Here is a 26538-nt window from a genome sequence, read left to right as displayed (position 1 = left end):
TCCAGAGCTGAAGTTGACATCTGGCGGCGAACGGATGACTCCTGAGAGCTGGAACAGACTTCCGGAATCGTCACCTACGAAGACTGAACATTCGGACAAGGACCACGTCCATCCTCAGATTCGAACTGCTTCCTAATGGCTTCTTTCTGTTGCTGCCTGCGCTCCACTATTTATATCCGGCAGGAAGACGTTTTTTACCCTCGGTGGCAGCTTCTTGTTATTACTCCCGCAGTATATTGCAGCGTAACTTAGCGTGCTGGCCTCACTTCCCCTACTCAGCACTCTCCAGACTTCGCTCGGCGCTCGGTCTGGGTGTGTCCTTGCGTCAGCCGCGCCTATTTCGCAATGGCGCGATCGCCGGCTGCCTCTGTTTTGCCATTCTCCACTGCGTGAAACAACGCTTACTACATGTGGCTGCAACAGTGCGAGATCCGGGCCAGTGGGTGGATGAGGAAGAACAGTCCAATGAAATTCTGTGAGCTCCTCTTGGGTGCGCAGTCTTGCGTGATGCCTTGCTTTGTCATGGACAAGAAGTTCGTTTGCATTTTTATGGTGCCGAACACGCTGAAGTCGTTTCGTGCAAGCTCCTATGAATATCTACGATGCTCTGAGAGTTCGCAGGAAGAAACTCAGTGACAACTCTCTGCTTGGAACGAATCTTCGTTACAGATGCCATTTTGAATGGCTACGTGTAGCGCTGACAACTATCGGAAATTCATGACACTGTGGGGGCTGAAGCGGGAATATTGCACTGTGCCCTACAACAAATTCCCCATTTTTTCAACCGAAATTACTGGACGCCCTCGTGTAATCACTGTCTTGTTTCTGGCACGTGCTGGTAGATATTTTTCCTTCTTACACAACGCATAACAAGACCTTCTCACAAATATGCAAAATTCATATACGATTTCTGACTAATAAACCCGTTGCATACTATTTCTTTATATATAGAATGTAGATGGCGTTACACCTACTCATTTTTTCCTGTTGCACTGCATATTCATTTGAAATTTTTCGCGTCTTCATAGTGCTGCCATTCTAATGGATTGCCGTGTAGTTATCTTTATTACGTCTTCTGGCTTCTTCTGTCAACTTCTAGGATATTTTGTTACATTTTCCACATAATTTATAAGTTCTGATCTGGTGTTATTATGTTTGATGCATGAACGAAAACTTTTGTTTTTGCTGGAAATTTTGCCTTTTCTTATCCAACATTAATTTTTTCGCTGTCTAAATCATCCGCTTTTTGATTCGAAATGTTATATCAGTAATACAGGTACACATCTTGGGAGCTGTCAAACATGCCATTTGCTTCAGTGTTACTGAATACAGCTGCCTATATTTCCTTTGATAGCATGAAATTAGACTCCGATGGAATCACTGAGATCTCTCAGTTCAATAATTTTAGCTTTTGGATCACAGTTTCTGTGGTTTTAAGTTAAAGTCAAGCTTCTTGGTCACTGTAACTCATATTTATTGTGTTGCTGTTGTAGTTAAGGTAGCACTTATAAAAGATTGGTCCACTGCCAATTTTTCTTCAGCAGCAATTTTAGATGGAGAGGTGGCTGTTGGTATAAACCCAAAATACTTTTGGTTTGAATCTTTTGATAATTCTACATTTAAATCTTCGGGAAAAACCGCGTTACATATATTTTACATGAAGCAGGTTTTCAAAATTTGAAATACACTCTTACTGATCTCCACGCAGAGATCTGTAAAATGTAACGGCGTATCGTCCGGGAAGGGAATGCATTGCTCCCATCCTTCCAAAGTTTTGAAGGATACTGTGTACCGGTACATACTAAAGGCTAGTTTACATGACGACGCTACAGACTACGGACCAAAATTTCGAAACTGCGCGACCGGCCACTGCGCATGATCGGCGTCCAAGCAGCTGGCGAAATTAAACAGTTTCGGCTTGCTCCAACTTTGTTGAGGCGAAATTCGGGCGTACATTTGTCTAGGCAACATATTTACACTAATAAGCCAAAACATTATGAACAGTCACTACCGAGACGTTGGATGTCGCCTGGTGACGTTGCGGGCACATGACGCGGTAACAAAAGAATGTAAACGGACCAGACACGGACGTGGGATCACCTTACCGAAAATATGAGCTGCAAATGGGGAAATCCATTGAGATAAGCGACTCTGACAAAGAGCAGATTACACAGGCCAACGAAAATTTTTTTTGTGAAATTTCTTTTCTTTGATAGCTGATCTTTATAGATTTTTATGAGCTGAATCCAAATCTAGCTTTAGCTTTTTGTATCACCCATAGTTTTCAAGCAATATGCTTTTTACTGTATAGTATAAAAATCCTATGCTATATGGTCAACAGGGAAATTAATGAAACACTTTGTTACAACATAAGCATGGTATCTATTTACAGTAAGCTACTTAAAACAATGATATGTGTTAATAGAGGTTTCACCTGTCAGCTGGAATTTGGTTGTATTTTCTTTCGTTGAAGCTTCTTGTGTAGCTTTTCTACGATGAGTCGCTTGCTGAACTTCTCGGTCAAGTGACCAACAGTAGTCCCCCATCACGTTGGTGTTCCAGCGGCCTTGGTAACGTTTTTCCATCACTTTAATGTCCTGGTGAAAACGCTCTCCTTGCTCCTCACTAACATCTCCCATATTGTCCGGGAAGTAATCAAGGTGACTGTTCAAAACGTGAACTTTCAGGCTCATTGAACATCCTAAAGTTTTAAACTTCTTTAACATTGTAGCTATAACAGAAACATATTCTGGGTCTTTTTCTTGTCCTAAGAACTTTGTAACGACTTGCTTGAACGATACGCATGCTTCATTGTGGATTCAAAGTTAACATCAAAAATCAGTTTTCTAATGTCAGGTCCGACAAAGACGCCTTCTTTTCGTTTCCTTGGTGTTTTTTAATCACAAATTCACCACAGATATAACAAAAACTGTCAGCAGAATTTTTACAACCACGATTAGACATTGTACTGAGCACATGTACAGGAAATGGGAAAGTGAGGTTATGTTGACAGGAAACAAAACACCATCTGTTAAGACAAAAATAGAATCGACCTTTTTTGCCAGTGCTACCTTCATTACACCTCCTTTTTAAATATTTTAAGTATATAAAAGCTGTTAAATTCTTTAAAAAATCACTTATTTAAATCAATTTAATGTAAAATTCGAAGAAATGGTGGGTGATAGTTTTTTAAGTATCATATTTGGATTTCTCACCCTAAAAAACATATGAATAATGTATTTTCAACAAAGAAGTTCTTCCATCGTTGGCCTGTGATATTATTATGCAGAGCCTGTCAATGAGTAACCCGAAAACGGCGAAGCTGGTTGAACGTTCACGTACTATTGTCGTGATTATCTACAGAAAGAGGTAGGACAGTGAAATTACCACTAGGGGCTAAATGGTTGGACGTCCGCGACTCTTCACAGAACGTGGGACTCAGAGGCTTATCTGCTCTGTTAAGTAGGACAGATGGTGATGTGTGGCATCTCTGCCGAAAGACAGCTTCTCGAAACGTGCAGCGCGCCACGGACGCAGGATGGTGGGGGCATTTTTGTGCTATGGGAGACATGGTCCTGCGCTTGGATGGGACCTGCGGCAATAATCGAAGTCACGCTGACAGCTACGAACCACCTGCATCCCTTCACGCTTGATGTCTTCCCCAATGGCGACATCATCTTTCAGCAGTAAAACTGTCCGTGTCTCGGAGTCGGAACCGTGCTACAGTGGTTTAAGGAGCATACTAGTGAACTCATGTTGGTGTCTTGACGACCAAACTCGTCTGATGTAAATCACGTGGAATCCATCTGAGCTGCCATTGTGCGCCATCATCGTGTACGCAAACCACCGGCCCGTTATTTATGCGGATTACGTGTCCTGTGCGTAAACAAATGGTTCAAATGGCTATGAGCACTATGGGACTTAACATCTATGGTCATCAGTCCCCTAGAACTTAGAACTACTTAAACAAAAAAAAAAAAAAAGGTTCATATGGCTCTGAGCACTATGGGACTTAACTTCTAAGGTCATCAGTCCCCTAGAACTTAGAACTACTTAAACATAACTAACCTAAGGACATCACACAACACCCAGTCATCACGAGGCAGATAAAATCCCTGACCCCGCCGGGAATCGAACCCGGGATGTGCGTAAACATCTGGTGCCACATACTTCCACAAACCTACCAACAAACTGTCGGGTTCCTGATACGCAGAATCTGTGATGTACTCCGTTCCAAAGACAGACAAATAAGTTATTAAGCAGATTGTCGTAATGTTTTTTTTTCTAATCAGTGTAAATGATTAACTTTTCAAGACCACAGGTTAATGTAAGCGCGATAAGCCATTGTAAATGTGAAATGCTTCTACAATTAGAAACGGTGTAAGCGCCAGAATGTCGCATGCAAACATACATGCATCGTGTTGTACAGGTGCTGGATGTCAGTTTGTGGGCTGGAGTTCCATACCGTCCGTCAATATTGGGACGTTAATGCGGTTTGTGAATAATGCTGGAGTTGTTGTCCGATGATGTCCCCCATTTACTCGTCTGGAGACACATTTTTTGACCAAGAAAGCCAAGGCAACATGTCGAAACTATGTAGAGCATGTTGGGCTACAGCAGCATTTTCCACTGTTGGAAAACACCCCTTGGAATGCCGTTCATGAATGGCACCACAACAGGTCGAATCACAGCACTGACGTACATATTTGCAGTCAGGGTGCGTGGGATAACCACGAGAGCGCTCATGCTGTCACACGAAGTTACACCCCAGACCATAACTCCGTGGGTAGTTCCAGTGTGTCTAGCTTGCGGACAGGTTGGTTGCAGGTCCTCTATCTGACTCTGTCTAACTAACACACAGCCCTTACTCGCACCGAGGCAGAACCATCTTTCCATCGGACAACACAGCAGACCTCCGCCCTGCCCTCCAATGAACTCTCGCTCGACACCACTGAAGCCGCAAATGGTGGTGCTCTGGGGTCAGTGGAATGTACACTACTGGCCATTAAAATTGCTACACCACGAAGATGAGGTGCTCCAGACGCGAAATTTAACCGACAGGAAGAAGATGCTGCGATATGCAAATGACTAGCTTTTCAGAGCATTCACTCAAGGTTGGCGCCGGTGACGACACCTACAACGTGCTGACATGAGGAAAGTTTCCAACCGATTTCTCATACACAAACAGCAGTTGACCGGCGTTGCCTGGTGAAACGTTGTTGTGATGTCTCGTGTACGGAGGAGAAATGCGTACCATCACGTTTGCGACTTTGATAAAGATCAGATTGTAGCCTATCGCGATTGCGGTTTATCGTATTGCGACATTGCTGCTCGCGTTGGTCGAGATCCAATGACTGTTAGCAGAATATGGAATCGGTGGATTCAGGAGGGTAATACGGAACGCCGTGCTGGATGCCAACGGCCTCGTATCACTAGCAGTCGAGATGAAAGGCATCTTGTCGCATGGCTGTAACGGATCGTGCAGCCACGTCTCGATCCCTGAGTCAACAGATGGGGACGTTTGCAAGACAACAACCATCTGCACGAACAGTTTGACGACGTTTACAGCAGCATGGACTACCAGCTCGGAGACCATGGCTGCGGTTACCCTTGACGCTGCATCACAGACAGGAGCGCCTGCGATGGTGTACTCAACGACGAACCTGTGTGCACGAACGGCAAAACGGTATTATTTCGGATGAATCCAGATTCTGTTTACAGCATCATGACGGTCGCATCCGTGTTTGACGACATCGCTGTGAACGCACATTGGAAGTGTGTATTCGGCATCACCATACTGGCGTTATCACCCGGCGTGATGGTATGGGGTGCCATTGGTTACACGTCTCGGTCACCTCTTGTTCGCATTGACGGCATTTTGAACAGTGGACGTTACATTTCAGATGCGTTACGACCCGTGGCTCTACCCTTGATTCGATCCCTGCAAAACCCTACATCTCAGCAGGATAATGGACGACCGCATGTTGCAGGTCCTGTAGGGCCTTTCTGGATACAGAAAATGTTCGACTCCTGGCCTGGCCAGCAAATTCTCCAGATCTCTCACCAATTGAAAACGTGTGGTCAATAGTGGCCGAGCAACTGGCTCGTCACAATACGCCAGCCAGTACTCTTGATGAACTGTGGTATCGTGTTGAAGCTGCATGGGCAGCTGTACCTGTACACGTCATCCAAGCTCTGTTTGACTCAATGTCCAGGCGTATCAAGGCCGTTATTACGGCCAGAGGTGGTTGTTCTGGGTACTGATTTCTCAGGATCTATGCACGCAAACTGCGTGAAAATGTAATCATTTGTCAGTTCTAGTATAATATGTTTGTCCAATGAATACCCGTTTATCATCTGCATTTCTTCTTGGTGTAGCAATTTTAGTGGCCAGTAGTGTACGTTACAGGGCGTCTGTCTCGGAGCTGTCCTAGAAGTAATAGCTTTGTAACAGTTCGTTGTGCCACTGTGGTGCCAACTGCTGCTCACATTGCTGCCGCAGATGCAGTATGATGCGCCAAAGCCATACTCCGGTAGTGTCGCGCGGCCGTCAGGAGAACTGTCTTCTTGCGACCGTATGTTCTCGTGACCACTGCTGCCAGCACTCACGTACAGTGGCTATATTCCTGCCAAGTCTTTCTGCAGTATCCAGCTTCGCGTAGCCCCTTTACAAGCCCACGTTCAAAATCGGTGAGGTGTTGATAATGTTGATAATGGCGTCTCTGTAGCCTTAAAGGCATTTATGACTAGCATCAACTTACCACGTCCAGTCCAAAAGGTAACTAATACTCACGACCGTTACATCGTGTATTTAAAGAAAACCTGATTTGCAGCCTCCTACTGGCGCCACTAACGCCACTCTTGTGCGACTAGCGCAAAAATGGGGTACACATCATCTTAAAAACATGTAGAAACACATCTTCCAGCTTTCGTTTGCATCCCACAACCCATGTTGTTCGGATTTTTTTCCGTCATTGTAGTTGCACATGGTATGAGATTAGGTGTCGTGTCGGTAGTGCGTCGACGGAGATAAATATGAAGTGGGGAACGGAGGAAATTGTTCGCATCTTGTACATTTATGCTAAGGTAAGGTGCTTACTGGATTTCATTAGTACCCTATAAAAACCAGCAGCCCCGTGTCGCTGTATTTGATGCGGTCCTAATCGACATGAACATGGACGGATTGTTGACATCTGAACTGAGGAACAAAATTAATTCCATTAGAAACACATACACAAATGAATTACGAATATCAGAAGCAAGTAAAATGTCTGGCTGTGGAACAACAACTTCTACTGTAGAGACGAATGTGAATTGCATCTTGTCAAAAAACAGTTATGTGTAGTTTTATTTCAGGCCACAGTGCTTGAGGCTTTGGATTATGTTTCTTCCTCGTCGCAACACCAACTTTACTAGGAAGAAATGTGAACTGTTCTCGTAACATTCTCAGATGGCTGCAGTAACTTCCTGGGGTTCCACAGTCTTCTCTTAGTAAGGTAGCTGTCACCCGAGCTGAGATTTTCTTTTATCCAATCACGAAGCCAAATATGTCCTTCACTTTTTTGTTGTGTGTATCGATTTCGTGCAGGCAAGCATTAACTCCATCACCAATCGTGCAGCTGCCAAAACTTTCATTTCAGAGACTAATCTGGCCTCAACAAAACGACAAAAGTGACGTATACATTGGTGCCGCTGTGTCTAGTCATACACGAAACCATTTACGCGAGCCAACTGTTGAACAAAACTGTGGAAGCGATTTGTTAAATTGAAAAAAGCACCATGGCTTTGTCGCCTATCGTGCTGAACACCTGCTGTTCGTAAGATCGCGCATTTAGTTTAGTTCATGTATTTTTATCCGTTTATTGCAAATATGTGTTGTGCGTTTCACTTGTAACTTAAACTGTGTGTCTGCCTGCTTACTCCGAAATTTCCTCAGTTGCAGATTATCGCACGAAGTCCGCTTTATCATATCTCTGTCTTCCGCTTGTGGCGTGGGGAGGAGCGTTATCTAACACAGATGTGAAGACACGACTACTTACTTAAACTAGTGAAATGGAAGTAGTGTGAATGAATGAACGTGTTCTTAACTTACAGTAACTGAACGATTTATATATCGTCTCTTTTCCTGTGTACAACAATAGTACTGGGTGTTGCAAGAAAGAATCTTTACAGCAGCTGCAGGTTGACGTCAAATCAGTATTTTTAACACGGTATCTGTATCTTAAGCTCTTTAATATCATTATGTCACTTACGCAATGCAAATAAAAAATATTTAGGCACACTAAACGCATTTCACCGACAGAATTACATCTCAGTGATGAAATAACTGTTACGTATAAGAATAATCAAACATAATTTAGTATTTTAGTCAGGGCCGGTTTAAGACTTGAGCGACACAAGCGGTCGCTTGGTTCTCCAAGCTGAGAGGGGCGCCAGAGACACGATAGTGCAAAATTTTTTTAGGGTGTATCGTAATTAGAACCGGGAGGATGCCAAATAACATCTCGCTTGTGTGGAAAACGTTCTTGAACAGGCCCTGATTGTACTACACAACTGAATTTATTTACAGTTCAGTACTGGATTTTCATTGAAAAACATTTCGTCCGACAGATTAGTTGTACAAAACTTTTGTTGCACATATTTTCCTTAATTTTAGATTTATCACTGCCAAATTTCTACCTGCACCTGTCAGGAATTTTATTGAGTAATGGGTGTGAATAGTCACATATCGTAGTGTAGCTATTCCGAATATCAGAATGTGCATATGTGTAAGAAAATCATTCGGAAGACGAATAAAAAGATGATAAAATAACAAACACCGGAAAAAGTTTAAACACAAAAATGTTTTTGTTCATATCACTTTAGTGTACTGCTCTTATCTTCTGTGTGAATAGTTATGTACTTAATGGCTACCATCACGCTACAAAATTTTGGGTCAATAGCAAGGTCCGATTCCACCCATCTGCTTTGACCAATGGCATTCTGTAAGCCGTCAATAATTTACGTTGCGAAAGATGTAAGCGACCTGTTATTAAATGGTATCTGGGCTTGAATTGATTTCTCGTGTAATCTATGACGTTTGCAAACTATGATATATGATATTTACTCCAATTATGTGGTGGTTTGTGTGGGTGTGTTTTTGGTGGAATCTGAGAGCATACCTTAAATTGTCGATAGACAAACAAGTAGCCTATATATGCGAGGTGTGTGAGAAAAGTAATGAGACTGAAAACACTGCAAGTGATCTGGCAACGCTGTGTTCTTCTTCTTTCGTAGACCGGCGTGTTCATCCCTTCCAGTTGCTCAGTCAGAGTTCCAGCCCTGTACAGCCATCAGGATTCGAGAGCGCCATCAGTGAAGTTGTGATTTTGTTGTGTGCTATGAAAACGCAACAGAGGAATTTAGAGCAACCTTATGCCATCAAGTTTTCTGTTGATCTTGGAGAATCCGTGAGTGCGACCTTCGAAAAGTTGAAAAAAGGCCTATGGGGAATATTTCTTTTTCGCTGGCACAGATCGTTTTTGGAAGGTCGAGAGCACATTGAACATGAATGTCACTCAGGCAAACCTTCAGCTTCAAAAAAGCGACCAAACGTCGATTGTGTGCTTGCTCTTGTGAGATCAGACAAACGGTTAACAAGTAAGGACGACGGGTGACCTGTTACACAGTTTCACTGTACATAAAATTTTGACTGAAGTAGCCGGCCGGTGTGGCCGAGCGGTTCTAGACGCTTCAGTCTGGAACCGCGAGACCGCTACGGTCTCAGGTTCGAATCCTGCCTCGGGCATGGAGGTGTGTGGTGTCCTTAGTTAGGTTTAAGTAGTTCTGAGTTCTAGGGGACTGATGACCTCAGATGTTGAGTCCCATAGTGCTCAGAGCCATTTGAACCATTTTTTTGACTGAAGTCTTGCACATGCGAAAGACGGGTACCAAAATGGTGCCGATAAATCTTACAGCTGAGCAGAAGGACACTCGAAGAAGCGTGTGCATTGATCTTATTGAGAGGACTGCAATGACCACGATTGGTTCAGTCGTGTGATGACAGGTGATGAATCATGGGATTTTGAGTACGATCCCGAGACAAAACGGCAAACTGAAGAGCGACTCGCTGAGACATCTCCTCGACTGGAAAACCTCGAATTAGCAAATCAAAACAATGCTGATTTGCTTTTTTGACAGTGGTGGAATCGTGCATAAAGAATTTGTTGCAAGTGTTTTACAAAGATGTCCTTGAAAAGCTCAGGAAAAGGGTAAAAATCGAGTGACACCAGATATTGCAGACAAATCGATGGAGCCTCACGTCAACGTTCCATGTCACATGGCCACTTATTACGGAATTTTTGATCTCAAAAAGCATTCCTGTTGTTCCACAGCCTCACTATTCAGCTGATCTGAGGCCTTGTGACTTTTATTCTTTTCCCGAAATTGAAAAATGTCTTGAGAGGATGAAAGTTTGAGACTCTGGAGAACATTCGAAAGAATGTGACTACGTTGTTGAAGGCTGTACAAGGTGAAGCCTTTCAACGTTGCTGTCAGGACTGAGAAAAACGACTCCGCCGGTGCTTAGCTGCCGAAGTCAAGGAAGACAAGCTATTTATTTATGAACTGGATACGATTTCTGAACGTAGTGTTAAGTAGGAACTTTAGTGCGAAAGTTAAATTGCATCGAATGAAAAGATTAGTAATTGTAATGTTGTTTCTTACAATTATACGTGCATCGCTCATATGCTCGTAAGTGAAGTGAGTTTCAATTCTAATGACAATTTTGTTTTTTTTTCCCAATAATTTCCTTTATCTTAAAATGTGACGTTGTTGAACTATTGCATATACGAAATCGATTATTTTTATTACATGTCGCATTGTTGTTAGCGGTGGGTCACTTCTGTAGTGGAGTCGTTTCTTTCTGATAGTGCTTTGCAGTCATGATTTAGTTAAGTGCAACTGAGTCTTTCGTGTTTATTGGTTACTTTTTTGCTGTATGCCTATTGACTTGTCAGTTTTCATTTGTATTGCGATTTCAATTTTTTATGTATTTTCTTTGTCTTTGTTATGGAGGAATTTGTGTGTGTCTTTTTCGATGAATTCGTTCTTTTCTGTGTGTGTGTATGTTTTTCTTTGAGCTACATACATCAGGCAAAGAATGCGATTGCTATAGTGCGATTTTCTGTATATTTTAGAGGTTTTCGTTCACATAATTTTTCTCTTACATAGAGTTTCTTTTTTTAAAATTTATGTTGCTTTATTTTGGAAGAGCTTCTGTGTGTTATTATTAGATTTGTTCGAAATATTAGATCCCATTTGGGCATTTATTGAGGGTTTTTTGTTTAGTGCATTCTTAAAGAATGTGTGTGGGATGTTTTTCGATTATGTGATTTCTTGGCGGTGGGGATGTCTGGTATCGTTGTCTTCATTTGAATTACATAGGATCAGAATATGCTGGGATTCCAATATCTTCTGTATTTTGTAGTTTTATTGTGGGAGAATTACTTTTTTTTAAATTTTAATAAGCCGCCAGTTTGTGTGTGTGTGTGTGTTGGGGGGGGGGGGGAGGGGGAGTTCTGGATAACTGTCTTCGTTGCGAAGATTTAGATTCCAATTGTGCGATGCTGTGATTCCATGTGCTGGCTTGCCTGACTCAACGTAACTCGAAGAATTCTATTTCTCTTGTGAAACTTTTTTCTCGTTTCTGCAGTTATCCTTTTCATCTTTTCTTGTGGGGGGGGAGGGGGGGGGGTCGGGAGGAGGAGTTTGAGTGAGGTACCCGTATCGTTGTCGTCCTTTAACGTATTCAGGTTTAGCATACACTTATATTGCATTTGTGTGTGTTTTTTTTTTTTGTGGATTCGTTTTATTTTCCTTTGGAAAAAAAATGTGTTTATCCCTGTCTCCGTCTCAGCAATATAAGTCAAGCGAAGAATTTGATTCCAAGTGTTTTTTTATGGATAAATTCATGTGTCTTACTTTTCAATACACACATCAAAAAAATTTTTGCATCACCCCAGTTCCCAGAAATCGTGAAGATAGACGTTGACTGTGGATATTGTATCACAGACACAGTCCCTTTGAATGTTCAGAGATAACATTAAACCCGCCCAAAGATGTAAAAAACCATGCATGAGCAGCGCCTATTGGACGGAGGGGGTCCGATAACCGATCAGTTCCAGTCATTCCACTAGGAAGGAGGTACACGGCTCGTGTTGTCTGTAGTTCAACCATGCCTAGACAGTCAATACCGCGGTTCGATGGCATCCACATTGTTAATTTGTGCCAGGAAGGGCTCTCAACAAGAGAAGTGTCCAGTCGTCTCGGAGTGAACCAAAGCGATGTTGTTCGGACATGGAGGAGATACAGAGAGACAGGAACTGTCGATGACATACCTAGCTCAAGCCGCCCAAGGGCTACGACTGCAGTGGATGACCGCTACCTATGGATTATAGGTCGGAGGAACCCTGACAGCAACGCCACGATGTTACGACTCAAACTGTGCACAATAGGCTGCATGATGCGCAACTTCGGTCCAGACGAGTCCATCTTTGCAACCACAACACCATGCAGCGCGTTACAGATGGACCCACTCAGGATTGGCATCACGTTGTCTTCACCGTTGAGTGTCGCATATGCCTTCACCCTCAACCAGACAATCGTCGGAGACGTGTTTGGAGGCACCCCTGTCAGGCTGAACGCCTTAGACACACTGTCCAGCAAGTGCAGCAAGGTGGAATTTCCCTGCTGTTTTGGGGTGGCATTATGTGGGGCCGACATATGCCGCTGGAGGTCATTGAAGGCGCCGTAACGGTTGTACGATACGTGAATGCCATCCTCCGACCACTAGTGCAACCATATCGGCAACATATTGGCGATGCATTTGTCTCCATGGACGACAATTCGCGCTCCCATCGTGCACATCTTGTGATTTACTTCCTTCAGGATAACGACATCGCTCAACTAAAGTGGACACCATGTTCTCCAGACATGAACCCTATCGTACATGCCTGGGATAGATTGAGAAAGGGCTATGTATGGATGACGTGACCCACCAACCACACTGAGGGATCTACGCCGAATCGCCATTGAGGAGTGGGACAGTCTGGACCTACAGTGCCTTGATGAACTTGTGGATAGTATGCCACGACGAATACAGGCATGCAACAATGCAAGAGGACGTGCTACTGGGTATTAGAGGTACCGGTGTGTGCACCAATCTGGACCACCACCTCTGAAGGTGTGGTTTTCATAAGCAATAAAAAGGGCGGAAATGATGTTTATGTTGATCTCTGTTCCAATTTTCTGTACAGGTTCCGGAACTCTCGAAAACGAGGTGGTGCAAAACTTTCTTGATGTGTGTATGTCGTACTTTGGGATTGTGTCTAATATCCCTGCGTTTGTTGTATCATGGTAGGTCAAGTGCAATATTGATTTTTTTTCTTTTATATTTTTCCTTGGTTGCTAATACACGAGGAATCTCTGTAACTTGTTTTCCATTGTGTGGTTTCTTTGTGGGTGTGTGTTGGCATCACTGTCTTCATTTGAGCTACCTAGGTTCAGTGTATGTTGAGACTCCAATGGTGGTTTTTTTGTACATTTTGTTTCGGTTCATTGTGAAGGATTTTTTTTTTTTTTTTGGTTATTTCGTGAATGTCATTCTTTCGTGGCTCTGTGCTTAGTATCATTGTCTTCGTTTGAGCTATGTAAGTCTACCGTAAGATGCGATTCCACTTGTTTCTTTTGAATTGAGACGTTTTGTGTTATGTTGTGTGGAGTCGTGTATACTCGGTGTATTTCAAGCTGGCCTCCTGAAGCAAGCGTGGACGTGTACTCTTCTAGTGGATGTTTATGTTTGTAATTTCGTTTGTGGAAATTGTGTCTAATTATTTGTAGTAGTATGTCAGCAAAGTGGTTTTCCTTTTATACTTGTAAGCTTTCGTTTTAAGGTAGTTCACTCTTGAGATTGTAGTTTGTTTGTCGTTTTTCATATAATTTTATCTTTTGAATTGTGTTTGCTTCTTTCGTAGTCTCAAGTATGGCTTGTTTTGAGACTTCGTTCGCATTTTAGTGAGTTTTTTATTTTTCTTTTTTCTCACTCATTATCTCGTTTCGTGGCTTTGGGATGGGTTTCATAGGATTTTTTTGTCTCTCTCTATCTCTGTATTTTTGTTTTAAAAAAGTAATACAAAGTTTCTTTCTGGATGAAGATGTTTCCTTGGTTTGCATGTGTTGCTATATTTCCTTTCTGTCCTTTGTTTTTTCAATTTGTGAATGTCGATGTGTATGTAAATTCTTGTTTTCAATTGGGTATGTTGTTAGACATCTGCATTTGTGGCTTGGTCGTGTGCTTCGTCATTACATAGAAGGTGTTTGTCAGGTATGGTTGATATATATAAATGTGTGTGTGTGTGTGTGTGTGTGTGTGTGTGTGTGTGTGTGAGAGAGAGAGAGAGAGAGAGAGAGAGAGAGAGAGAGAGAGAGAGAAAGAGGGAGAGAGAAGATGTCGATAATGCTTCTCATAGTTCGGCTTTTTTAAAGCCAAAAAATGTGTCTGATAGTGTCCCAGAATCTTAGTCACCATAGCGTTTAAGAACAGATTGACGGACCAAGAGGTCAATTTCAAGGATTTGGATAAAGAGTAGAGAAGCTTATGCCTAGAAAATTTGGACACTTTCACCCATGTTTATAAGTTTTAGAGTCAGGTACTTGAAATTAAAGACGCAAGTGGCAAAAAGAAACATGAAAACGTCATGAAACTGTTACCATATTATTTTGCTTTGCCTTTTTCGAATGGTTTAACTGAAAGGTTGTTTAGCACTCTAGGAAATATCAAGACTAGTAATCGAAAAGAGTTTATGCACAAATTTTTTCCGGTTTAATATGCAGCAAAGAAGGTTTAAAAAGGACCAAAACAACCCCTTTAGATATTCTGTCTGGAAAGTTTCAGAAATTAAATTGTTTCATAGCACAGAGCAAAACGTCTGAGAATTTCAGAAGATGGCGAATAACCTATTTCAGGAATTGTAAAATAACAACGAAACTGCAACTTTGTCCTTTATTCTCATTCGTTTCATATATAATGATGATATTATTTGTAGTGTTATGTGCTTTTTCAGCCCTCATTTTTGTATATTTTACGTTGAACAAAAAAAGTATGGTACAGTATTACAATTTATTCATTTTCTCAACTGCATCTGGTAAATTTTATATTCATTTGTTTCATTAAGATTTTGGGTGTTTTGCACTACTAAAATTTATTTCAGTATTCATTATCTAGTTTGAAAATGTTATTCATTTATTTTCAATTAATATTATTTTACAATCATTTTCCACGTTAATTTTTTGTTAATGACGTTTTTTAGTGTAATTGAGCCGAAACAAATCAGTATTGTTTGCAACATAACTTTTACTTTTCTATTTGCTCTTTAGTTATCAAACTAAACTGAAAATGTTTCTCTTTTACAACGCCTACTATTCCGCAGAAGACTATCTATTACTGTAATGCGTAATTAGTAGTGGGTAGGAATTACTGACCAATGTCTGTCTGCCTTTAATTAAAAAACAAAAACTAATAAATGATCAACATGGAGGCATATTTAAGATGCTAATATAAAATGACTCGTTCCACATCATCGTGCAAATGATACCTGGATAAAACAGATGATGAAAGTACTAGAAGTACATTCCAATTGTGATATGTTTGGTTATTCCTGAAAAACTGACAGTTGCTGTTGAGGAATATTCCAGGAAGAGAAGGAAATAGGCTACTGTTGGAAAGGCAGGCCCATATGTTACTCTGGTTAGGCTATAATTACTAAAAAATGACTTTCTTATAGCTAAAGCAAAATGTTCGTTTTAAGGGATCCAACAGTCTGAGACCATTCCCTTAATACTATTAATAGTATTGGTCAGTGCTGGAACATGTTTAAAAAATTATATCTTTCTTGACTCTGTAAATAGCTGTTATTAGTCACACACTGAATGAGGCATCACAATTAAGATTTCAAAGCGCAAAGATGTGTGAACTACAGTGAAACTAATGCACTGACAATCTAGTAAAACAAGAACGCTATTCTGCAAGGAGGCATACCACTATGCAATTGTGTTTCTTAGACGTTTCAATAATGGTTCACTTCTTTGACATGCACAAGACACGATAACATGCCTTGCTTCTTTCCTCATTGCACACAGTATATGGACTTGTAAAGAAAAGTGTAGGTAAGTTTTTTGCAAACGTGAACACTAAAAATATTGTGCATACTAGTTAAAAGATGAAAATGTAACGAACAAGAAGCAGTACTAGTAAGCAAACAAGCATTGGTTTCGGAGTTCCAGCACCATTTGCTATCGATACAAATATAACAAAGGGGAATTAAACGGATTACGAAAGCATGCTTTTCATATCAACTCCTTCTCTTCTTGGGTATTTGATATACAGTGTGCTTAGGCGTATAATTAAAGTTAAACTTTCAAAACGCTGTAGAAATAACACCACTGGTCAGAATGATGTCAAATTGCAATTGAATATTATCGGAGAAGGAGGAAAACGCGTGGCAGAATAAAAAAATAGTTTGAAAATTGATCAATAGATATGGTTTGGTATAAACATGCCAGGTACACAGCTTTTCCTCCTTTCGCGTCTGCGACGTTCGCCATGACTGTCTCAATGCAGCATCGCGCTCTGCTTGTAAAGCTGTATTACAAGAATGATGACGTGCACATGTCGCTCTGCAAAAGTTTCAGACACTGAAGGGTTTGAAAAAAGACGTTGGTCCGATGCGTCTGGAGAAAATGATTCGGAAATTCGAAAAAAAGGGTTCTTCCGGTTTGCAGCCTGGTAGAGGGAGGAAACGAATTGATTCGACGTCAGTGGAAGCAGTGGCTACAGTAATGCAGGATGAGACGAGTGGTGGTGTGCAAACGTGTAGTACACGGAGAATTGCCCGAACATTGGATATACCCATGAGAATGGTGTGTAAAATCCTATGAAACATTCTTCTTTGCTATCCATTCAAAATTACCCATGTGCACGAGTTGCTTCCTGTTGACCTGCCAGCATGAGAGACATATGCTTCAGAATTTCTTGCTCACATGGAAGTGGACAATGATTGGCAGTGGAAGATTTTGTGGACACCAGACAGGATTTGCCAATACACAGAATTGTCGAATATGGGCAACAGAAAATCCACACGCAAATCAACCAGTATCACTTCACCCTGAAAAGGTCACTGTGTGGTGCGGATTTACGGCATCATTTATCATAGGGCCATATTTTTCTGAGAGACAGGTGCTACCAGTCCTGTTACCTGTACCGTCACTCGTAAGCGCTATGAGTGTCTTTTGCACAACCACGTCATTCCAGCTCTCCAACTTCCCCGAATGGGGCCTCCTGGCCAACGATGCCATTCGCTCATTTCCATTTCCAGCAGCGTGGATGTGTGGATGGGATAATTTTTATGCAAGATGGCGCACATCTGCAAATTGAAAATCCAGTTAAGCAGATACTGAAGCGCCATTTCGGAAATGCTAGAATTATCAGCAGTCATTTTACCTACAGCCTGGCCGTACCAACCACCTGATCTACATCCGTGTGACTTCTGGCTGTGGGGATAACTGAAACATGTTGTGTTCAGTGTTCAGATCGCAAACTTGGTTGCACTGAAGGCATGCATTGCGCAACAGATTCTGATCGTGACCCCGGAAACACTTTGATCAGTTGTGGAACATGCTGCTTCGCGTTTTCAACTTGCAGAAAACGGTATACATCATACTGAACATGTTTTGCGCCAGTCACACGGAAGTTAATAATCCTATTTGATTTTGATTGATGCTTTTTATGCGGTTTTTGGCCTAAGGACACTTAAAAACCCATGTGATTGATGATTTTTATGCTGTTTTTGGCCTCGGGCCAATTAAAAACCAATGTGAGTAATGTTTTTTATGCTGTTTTTGGCCCCCGGACAGTTGAAAACCGATTTTCCCATCTGATGTGACGTGACCTTGCCGTGGTGGATGGATTTATGTAGCTAACAGTATCACATCTATACACCCATGCACACTGAGTAGTATAGTTTGTTTAACGTCAGATGCACACGTTAGGCATTGTTGTATGATTCATTTGCCATTTGTAGTCGACCAAAATTAAATTGTGATGCTTGCAGCGCCATCTATTGCTACATTTTGTAACTATATATTTTTCTTCTGCATACGTTTTCCCCCTTCTCCTATAACATTCCGTTGCAATTTGACGTCATTCTGACAAGTGGTGTTACTTCTATAGCGGTTTGAAAGTTTAACTCTTAATTATTCTTACCCTGTATAACAACAAAAAACAAGTTACTTTAACAAGGCCACATGTGTCGTATTACTAGATCAAATACTCGTGAAAGAACAGAAAAACCCTCGATATTGTCTTCCTGACACTATGTTATTAACGTATGCACTGTAATTTTTAGTATTTAAAACAGTTGTTGCGTACTGACGATAGAGTTAATGAATAAGAAGCATTTGTAAATGGTAGTCTGCTAATGTTTTGTGCTATTGAAGATGGCAGCAGGACACGCCCACTCTGGCTTCAAAATAACGTACAGCGTAAGTTCATGGCTCCATCTCTATTTTTTTTTACATCCATGATTTTATTAGCCGTTTGCAATATTTCGTGTGTTTATTGTGTTTCTTTTCGACCGTAGAGGTACATATTGTAATCTTCGTCTCCAAGTATGTAATCGGCTTGTTATTAAATGTTATCTGTGATTGTCATGGTAACTGAGATCGCCTTTACTCGTATTGACACCATTGCTCAAAGCAGACGGCTGGAATCAGACCTTACTCTACTCCCAAATTTTTATTGCTCACTACAATTTTTTTATAACTGTACATTTGTACTTTCCTTTGTACCAGACATATAAGTTCATAGAAATACGGTGTATACGGTTTATGGCGACATCGCTTTTAATTAGGTACTGGTATTGTCTAAAACAGCAAAATTTAACGGTCCCGTCTAAATCCTGTTAAAACGATATATTTTAAAAAAGGGCCTAGTACGCCATCGCTTATTAAGACTTATAATACACTGATGAGCCAAAGAAACTAAGAAACTGGAACTGGAAACTGGTACACCTGCCTAATGTCGTGTAGCCCCCCCAACCCCAGCATGCAGAAGTGCCGCAACACGACCTGGCATGGACTCGACTAATGTCTGCAATAGAGCTGGAGGGAATTGACATCATGAATCGGGCAGGGCTGTCCATAAATCCGTAAGAGTACGAGGAGGTGGAGGACTCTTCTGAATAGCAAATTGCAAGGCAACCGAGATATGCTCAATAATGTTCATGTCTGGGGAGTTTGATGGCCAGTGGAAGCGTTTAAACTCAGAAGAGCGTTCCTGGAGTCACTGTGTCGCAATTCTGGACGTGTGGGGTGTCGCATTGCCCTGCTGGAATAGCCCAAGTACAACAGAAAGCACAATGGACATGAATGGATACAGGTGATCAGACAGTATGCTTACATTCGTGTCACCTGTCAGAATCGTACCTAGACGTCTCACAGGTCCTATATCACTCCAAGTACACGTGCCCCACACCATTAGAGAGCCTCCACCAGCTTGAACAGTCCCCTTCCGACATGCAAGGTCCATGGATTCATGAGGATGTCTCCTTACCAGTACACTTTCATCCAGACGAAAAAAAAAAATATGTGTTTGAAATCTTATGGGACTTAACTGCTAAGATCATCAGTCCCTAAGCTTACACACTATTTAACCTAAAATATCCTAAGAACAAACACACACACCCATGCCCTAGGGAGGACTCGAACCTCCGCCGGAACCAGCCGCACAGTCCATGACTGCAGCGCCAGACCACTCGGCTAATCCCGCGCGGCATCCAGTCGATTCAATTTGAAACGAGATTCGTCCGATCAGGCAACATGTTTCCAGTCATTAACAGTCCACTGGCGGTGCTGACGGGTCCAGGCGAGACGTAAAGCTTTGTGTTATGTAGACATTAAGGGCCCACGAGTGGGCCTTCGGCTCCAAAGGCCCATATCGTTGACTTTTTGTTGAATGGTTCGCACGCTGATACTTGTTGATGGCCTAGCATTGAAATCTGCAGCAAATTGCGGAAGGGTTGCACTTCTGTCACGTTCTCGTCGGTCGTCGTTGGTCTCGTTCTTGAAGGATCTTTTTTTAACCGCAGTGATGTCAGAGATTTGATGTTTCACCAGATTCCTGATATTTACGATGCACTCGTCGTGAAACGATCGTACGGAAAAATCCCCCTCCATCGGTACCTCAGAGATGCGGTGTCCACCGATCTCTCTGTATTTGAATACACATGGCTATACAAGTTTCTTTGGCGCTTCAGTGCGTAAAACGGCGTATTTTTCTTACATTTTCTGAGAAATATATCGGCTGTAACGGCTAATGTTCATTTTTGTTTGTTACGTATTTGGGGATTATTAACAACAGTGTTGGTTTCAAATCAGTATGTCTGTTAGACAGTTAGTGCAAGCATCGCTTTAAAGATGTCGCAAAAAGAGGGAAGTATTTAATATTGAAGAAAAGCCACACTTATTATGACGATTAAAAAATGTGAAAACAAACGTCAGCATCGCGAAGGAAATGGATGTCTCACACTTGGAAGGACAGAGCGAAAATAGTCTCTTTTTGAACACAGTTATTTAAAAATCAAGCAGGCGAGATCATCTGAAAACAAAGAACTTTACAAATATGTTTAAAGTGGCAAAGATTACATAATGCGCCGATTGATGGACCATTCATTCAAGCGAAAGCCAGTGAATTTGCACGTCTACAAATTTATGTCGACGCTGTCGGTGTACTTGATGATGTAACAGACGAGTTGGCATCTAATTGTAAGAAGTGGCCTGTATCGCGTGAAGGTTACAAGTCAGATGACATATTCCGTGCAGACGAAACTGACTTGTTTTCCAGCAAGTCACACTGAAATTTAAAGATGAACAGTGCTCGGGTGGGAAAATGTCTATGACGTGAATCACAGTTAAGTTGCGGCAAACATGACAGGATCATGTGAAGAAAAAGTTTGGTGACTGGAAAATCGAGGAAACCTACATGTCTTAAAAACATTCACTCCCTGCCTGCAGTTTATGGAAACAATGCAAAATCTTACATGCCGTCTGTCATTTTTGAGACGTGGTTGCGTAACTCAGACTCAGCTGCAATCAAAACTGAGCGAGGTGGCGCAGTGGTTAGTACACTGGACCCGCATTCGGGAAGACGACTGTTCAAACCCGCGCCGCTCATCCAGATTTAGGTTTTCCGCGGTTTCCCTAAACTGCTCCAGAGAAATGCCAGGATGGTTCCTTTGAAAGGCATGGCCGACTTCCGCCCCATCCTTGACACCAACCGAACTTGTGCTTCGTCTCTAATGAGCTCGATGTCGACGGGACAAATCCAATCTTCCTTCCTTCCCAAAATCAAAGAAAATAAAAATTATTCTCTTGGTTCCTAAATGACCATACAGTAGTCGACAACCTATAGTGCATAAAGCTTACGTTTTTACCTCCAAACATAACTTCATTTCTTCAACTTATGAACCAGGTACTTATAAAATCTCTGAAAATGTACAGGAAACTTCAAGTGCTGAACGTGTTACAAAAAATTGAAGAAGGTAAAAAAAAACAATTTCTAATGTTCTTGATGCCATTTCAATAATATCAGAAGCGTGGGAAAACGTCACTCAAAACACAATTGCCAATTGTTTTAAACATTCAGGATTCAGAGATCTTTGTTCACCATCCCTCAGTTAGGGGTGGTGAAGAAGCTTTCAGCAGCAACTTGTGGTTCTGGTGATGAAGATCAGGATGACATTCCCCTGGCGGAACTAGTGCAAGAACTTTGCCCAACTTTGTGAACCTGTGAAATACAAGGTGTTCGGATATTTCCTTTACAAACTTGTAAGACTTGTAGAGGGTCGTGACTACATAATATTTTGAATTCAGATGGGTAATGCATCCACGTCTGCTGAGGGAAAGAGAAAATTCTGCCTTGCTTGTCCTGTTGTGCAATCTGGTAAACAGAATGAGGTTTACTACTTCAGGCACTCACCTGATGTTACTTAACGTCTGCTTTGCTGTGAGACCAACTCAGTGCCTGTGCATCGCCAATATACTAAATGTGATTCAGTACAAGTTGTACTGTATGTGTGTAACAGAAGAGCTACTAGTCACCTGTATCACGAATATTTTCCGCAATATAGGACACACATCATTGCATAAACTTTTTGCCCAAGTAACACAGAGAATCTGTCAGTGTGTACTCAAACAACTGAATGTGCCATGGGTTTTAGTCACAGTATCGTCTTGGACGTTCTGCTTTGGCAACAATTGCATCAATATTACTTACGAAGGTTACACACTATGGGTCCAGCTGATTTTCCATAATGCATTGCCTGCTACGTGTGGTTCCTGTACTGCTGTGTCGACACAACCCTGCTTCCACATCAAGTTCTGTTCACGGATGAATGTAAGCTCACTAGGGACTATGTTCTGAATTTGCAAAACAGTCATGTCTGGGCAGACGACAGCAGTGGTTTGGTATTAACATGTGGCCAGGTATTCCGGACGGTCATGTGATCGGGCCATATGTCCTTCCATTCAAGCTAACTAGTCCTGAAAACTTGATCTTCCTGCAAATCATATTGAACTTGTTGTTGGAAGCTGTGTCACTGCATGTCCATCTGGAAATGTGGTTACAGTATAATGGTGCGCCTCTTCACTTCTCACGTGAAGTATGGAGACACCTCAACAGATGATATGGTGAAACATGGATGGGCTCAGGTAGTCCAGCCATTCGGGCACCATGATTGCCAGATTTAACTCCCATGGACTGTTTCTTGTGGAGTCATATGCAAAGTTTAATTTACGAGACTCCTGTAGAGACAGAGGAAGATCTGCTAGCTCCAGTTCCAGCCACACGCTGCACCTGAAACTGAAGACACATCAGTTCGGATGAAGACTGTGAACCAGAACATACATCATAGGTACAATGACTGCAACAACGTTGGTGGTCACTGGATTAAACCGCTGCTGTAATGCATCTGTGCTATTCTGTATGTACAATATACTGGGTTCTTTTATGTTTTGGAATAATGTAAACATGAAATTGTATGTGCTAATACAAAAAAAATGTGCTTCATGATAAATGCATGTTTCGCTATGTTTGCTTTCGAATTTTAGCTAACAATTGTATTGCATCATGTTTCAATCATTTCCTCAAGCAGAAGTGGATGAGTTAAACGTCTGAATTGAAACTGTCTTAGAATGGAAATGATATGTTTCTGGACATGGATTCCTCTTCAAAATATTACCTACTACTCACTTTCCTCTACAAGTCGTAGAAGTTTGTAACTGGAATTTCCAAACACCCTGTTGAGGACTTGGCTCAGTTACTGGTAGACAACAGTCTTACCATGTATGCGACAGTGAAGAAGAGAAATTGTAGCTGACACCCGAAGTCACAGGTAACTGACGAATACGAAAATAAAAAAGACCTGTAGTTTGCTGTGGCGTCACTTAATCCAGCTCTCAGTGCAGAGAAAACTTTAAAAAGGGTTTAAAGAATTTAATACAAATTACAATAAGAATGCACTGTCAAATGCAAAATGCGTACGCACTTCTTACACGCAAAAAGTAAACAAAGATAACTGATTATCTGAAGTAGGACAATATACTGTAGTATATGTTACTATATTACATTTTGAAGTTAAAGCAACTGCTTAAAAATCTAAACAACACTCTCTGGGCTGCGATTGCAGAGAACTAGAAAATTAAATTCCAATATTTGTCACTTTTTCAAAGTACTGAAGTGGAATAATAGTGTGTTAATTATTGATGTTTTATGGTTACGTGTGTTGGACATTTTCAATGTGTTAGGTACAGTACATCATATCTGTACAACATTTCAAAGAGAAATGCAAGAGACAGTGTAGGCCTTTGTGCAATTTCTCCATAGAATACTGTCTTTCCATTTTGGTTCTGTTGAGTAATTGCTGTAATACAGTAACTCGAACAAAGTTGTGTCATTCATGACTATTATGCTATACAGCCCTTACAATTAGTTTTAAACATGCTCAAACATTTTATGTCATTCATTATCCAAGACCCAGTACAACATTACTGAACAGTTTTCATTGCTGCTTCTTCTTCCTTCACCTATTAATCGTTTTTACATTTTGCTGGCACATTACTGCTGTAGATGCTGAGTAAACATATGGAAAATTCCTCTTTGGTCCCTCTCCACATGTACTGGATTTTTGCTACTTTTTGAACTTTTAACTCTGTGAGAGCCTAAAATTCACGGATATGAAATTTTTATCTAAAAACAAAGCAAAAATCCAGTTTGTGACCTGCTGGTCCCTTCAGTGACATTGTAGCTGATTTTGACTATATGATAATAACGTTCATATTATAACTTTAAGTGGGAAGGGTGTAACTGAAGGAAGTAATTTATACCTTCTATTACTAATGTTTAGTAAGATTATGCACAAAATTATACTACTGTAAATTTAATACCCAAAGAACCAGGAAGCAATGAGCTTACGACTAACAAAAGCTGTACCTCTACATCTACATCTATACTCTGCAAACCACCATGAGGGGCATGGCAGAGGATATGTCCCACTGTACCTGTTATTAGAGTTTTCCTGTTTCACTCATGTGCAGAGCACAGGAAAAATGATTGTTTGAATGCCTCTGTGCATGCAGTAATTATTCTAATCTTATCCTCAAAATCCCTATATGAGCGACACTTTGTAGTACAAGTGAGGGAATGTGCTTGATCAAATATATGTGTGCTTCTAGAACACAAGTAGTTAAGTTTGAAAGAAAAATATAAGTATAGCAGCATTTTCTTTTTGGCAGAGAACATGTAGTTCTTGTGTCTAATATATGGAAACAGATGTTACTGACATTTTATTATCAGTGTTTTAGACTAATCAACTATGTGTTTCAGAAATGGGCTGTTGTTTCAGCCATGACTCCAGCAGGGAGGAACTCATCGGACCTCATAGACCACAAACAAACGATGGGGCCACCAGCAGCTTTCAACCACATGTGGCCAGTAACAACAACACAATTGTGTCACCTTCCTATTTACAAGCACACATCAGCAATATCTACCAATCACCAACTTCCACAAACAGACTGACGAGATCACAATGGAGAAATCAGGAACAAGTCAGCCATAATAGACCAAAACCATACTTTGAGGCATACAACAGGTTTCAACCATTTGTAACTGGCACCAATAACACAACTGTATCATCTTCTTCTTTACGAGCACATAACTGGAATTCCTATCATGCACCACCTTCTAGGAACTATTCTAGACTGGCAAGTTCACAGCGCATTATTAATCGCAGTCACTCAAGTTATTCTCTAGTCAAGACTGTGGAGTCTACATTGCACAAATCTGTCTTACAATTAACTGTTGAGTGGGACCATATGAATGCCAGCTCAGAATTTGAGCTGTGTTTGTTGCTTTCTGACACTACTGAATATGAAGAAATACTGAGGTTATTCAAAAAGACCACACAAAAGCAATTCATGGTTGAGAAAATTTACAGGGTTCAGAATCCATACTTGTTGGGATGTTACTTACTCAAGAAACAAGAAATGGAATCAAGATATGGTTATGTTGCTGAGGAGTATTTATTTCATGGTACCAAAGAAGAAAACAAAGATAAAATTTGCAGAAATAATTTTGACTGGAGGAATCATGGCAGATCAGCAGGCAACACTTTTGGGAAAGGTGTTTCATTTACACCTATTTCTTGTTATGCCAGTCATTATTCAGATAAACATAGCTCTCAGAGACTCATGTTTGTATCAAAGGTTCTAATTGCACATGAAACTGTAGGTCACAAGAGTATGAAAATACCACCTCTATTTGCTTATAGGCAGTGCCTTAGATATGACACTACTACTAAAGAAAATCGCCATGTTATTGTAAAATACTCTGATAATGAGTTCTATCCTGCATATATTGTGTATTACACAGGACAATATGAGAAGAAGGAACAGGGACAATTAAGACTGTAATGCAAAACTTGCAATTTTCCCCAGGAGCTGTATTTTTAAGATGAGTTAACGTGCATTAACAGATTTTATAAAAAATGTAGTGTGTTTACAGAATGTTTTGACGTAAACTCCAAATGTATTTTAAATAAAACAGCCTAACTTCTAGATGCAACCCTTTGCAATAATGACTGCCGTTTTTCTGCCACATACCACAAGTTTGTGACAGCTGCTTGTAACTCATTGTGCTCCTTTCACACTTTATTTTGTTTCTGATGTAGGTGGTGTCAGAAGAATCTCATTTAATTTCCATATGTGAAAATACTTGCAGCAGACTTTGATATTTATTGATCCGAGAAGAAATTCTATTGGTATAGAGACTACAAAACTGTACCGGAAACAACTTTAACAGATTCTTATAGTTGAAAAATTTTATTGCTGTGCTGTTCTGCTGTCCAAACAAATTAGAAATTACACAGACATTTTAACTTCACACTTTGT

The 26538-nt window shown here is 41.1% G+C and overlaps 1 protein-coding gene across 3 annotated transcripts; it reads left to right on the top strand.

Annotated features, from left to right (window-relative positions):
* The first annotated feature begins 8029 nt into the window (after positions 1 to 8029).
* On the top strand, positions 8030 to 26195 carry LOC126259665 (protein mono-ADP-ribosyltransferase PARP11-like). 3 transcript variants are annotated; one of them, XM_049956602.1, is made up of 2 exons: positions 8030 to 8181; positions 24974 to 26195. In XM_049956602.1, the coding sequence occupies exon 2, from the start codon at positions 24976 to 24978 to the stop codon at positions 26059 to 26061; it is 1086 nt and encodes a 361-aa protein (XP_049812559.1). In that variant the 5' UTR covers positions 8030 to 8181; positions 24974 to 24975; the 3' UTR covers positions 26062 to 26195. The 3 variants fall into 3 exon arrangements, with proteins under 3 accessions (XP_049812559.1, XP_049812560.1, XP_049812561.1); XM_049956603.1 differs by having other exon boundaries at positions 8036 to 8210; XM_049956604.1 differs by lacking the exon at positions 8030 to 8181 and adding an exon at positions 23260 to 23483.
* The last annotated feature ends 343 nt before the right edge of the window (positions 26196 to 26538 follow it).

The sequence above is a fragment of the Schistocerca nitens genome, chromosome 5 (genome assembly GCF_023898315.1).
Source record: "Schistocerca nitens isolate TAMUIC-IGC-003100 chromosome 5, iqSchNite1.1, whole genome shotgun sequence".
Lineage (NCBI taxonomy): Eukaryota > Metazoa > Arthropoda > Insecta > Orthoptera > Acrididae > Schistocerca > Schistocerca nitens.
The sequence above is the reverse complement of the archived record's forward strand: the minus strand, read 5'-3'. Positions and strand labels throughout refer to the sequence as shown.

Bases quoted from the DNA above. Each gene is read 5' to 3' on its own strand.
- LOC126259665 (XM_049956602.1), top strand. From the start codon at position 24,976: ATGGGCTGTTGTTTCAGCCATGACTCCAGCAGGGAGGAACTCATCGGA.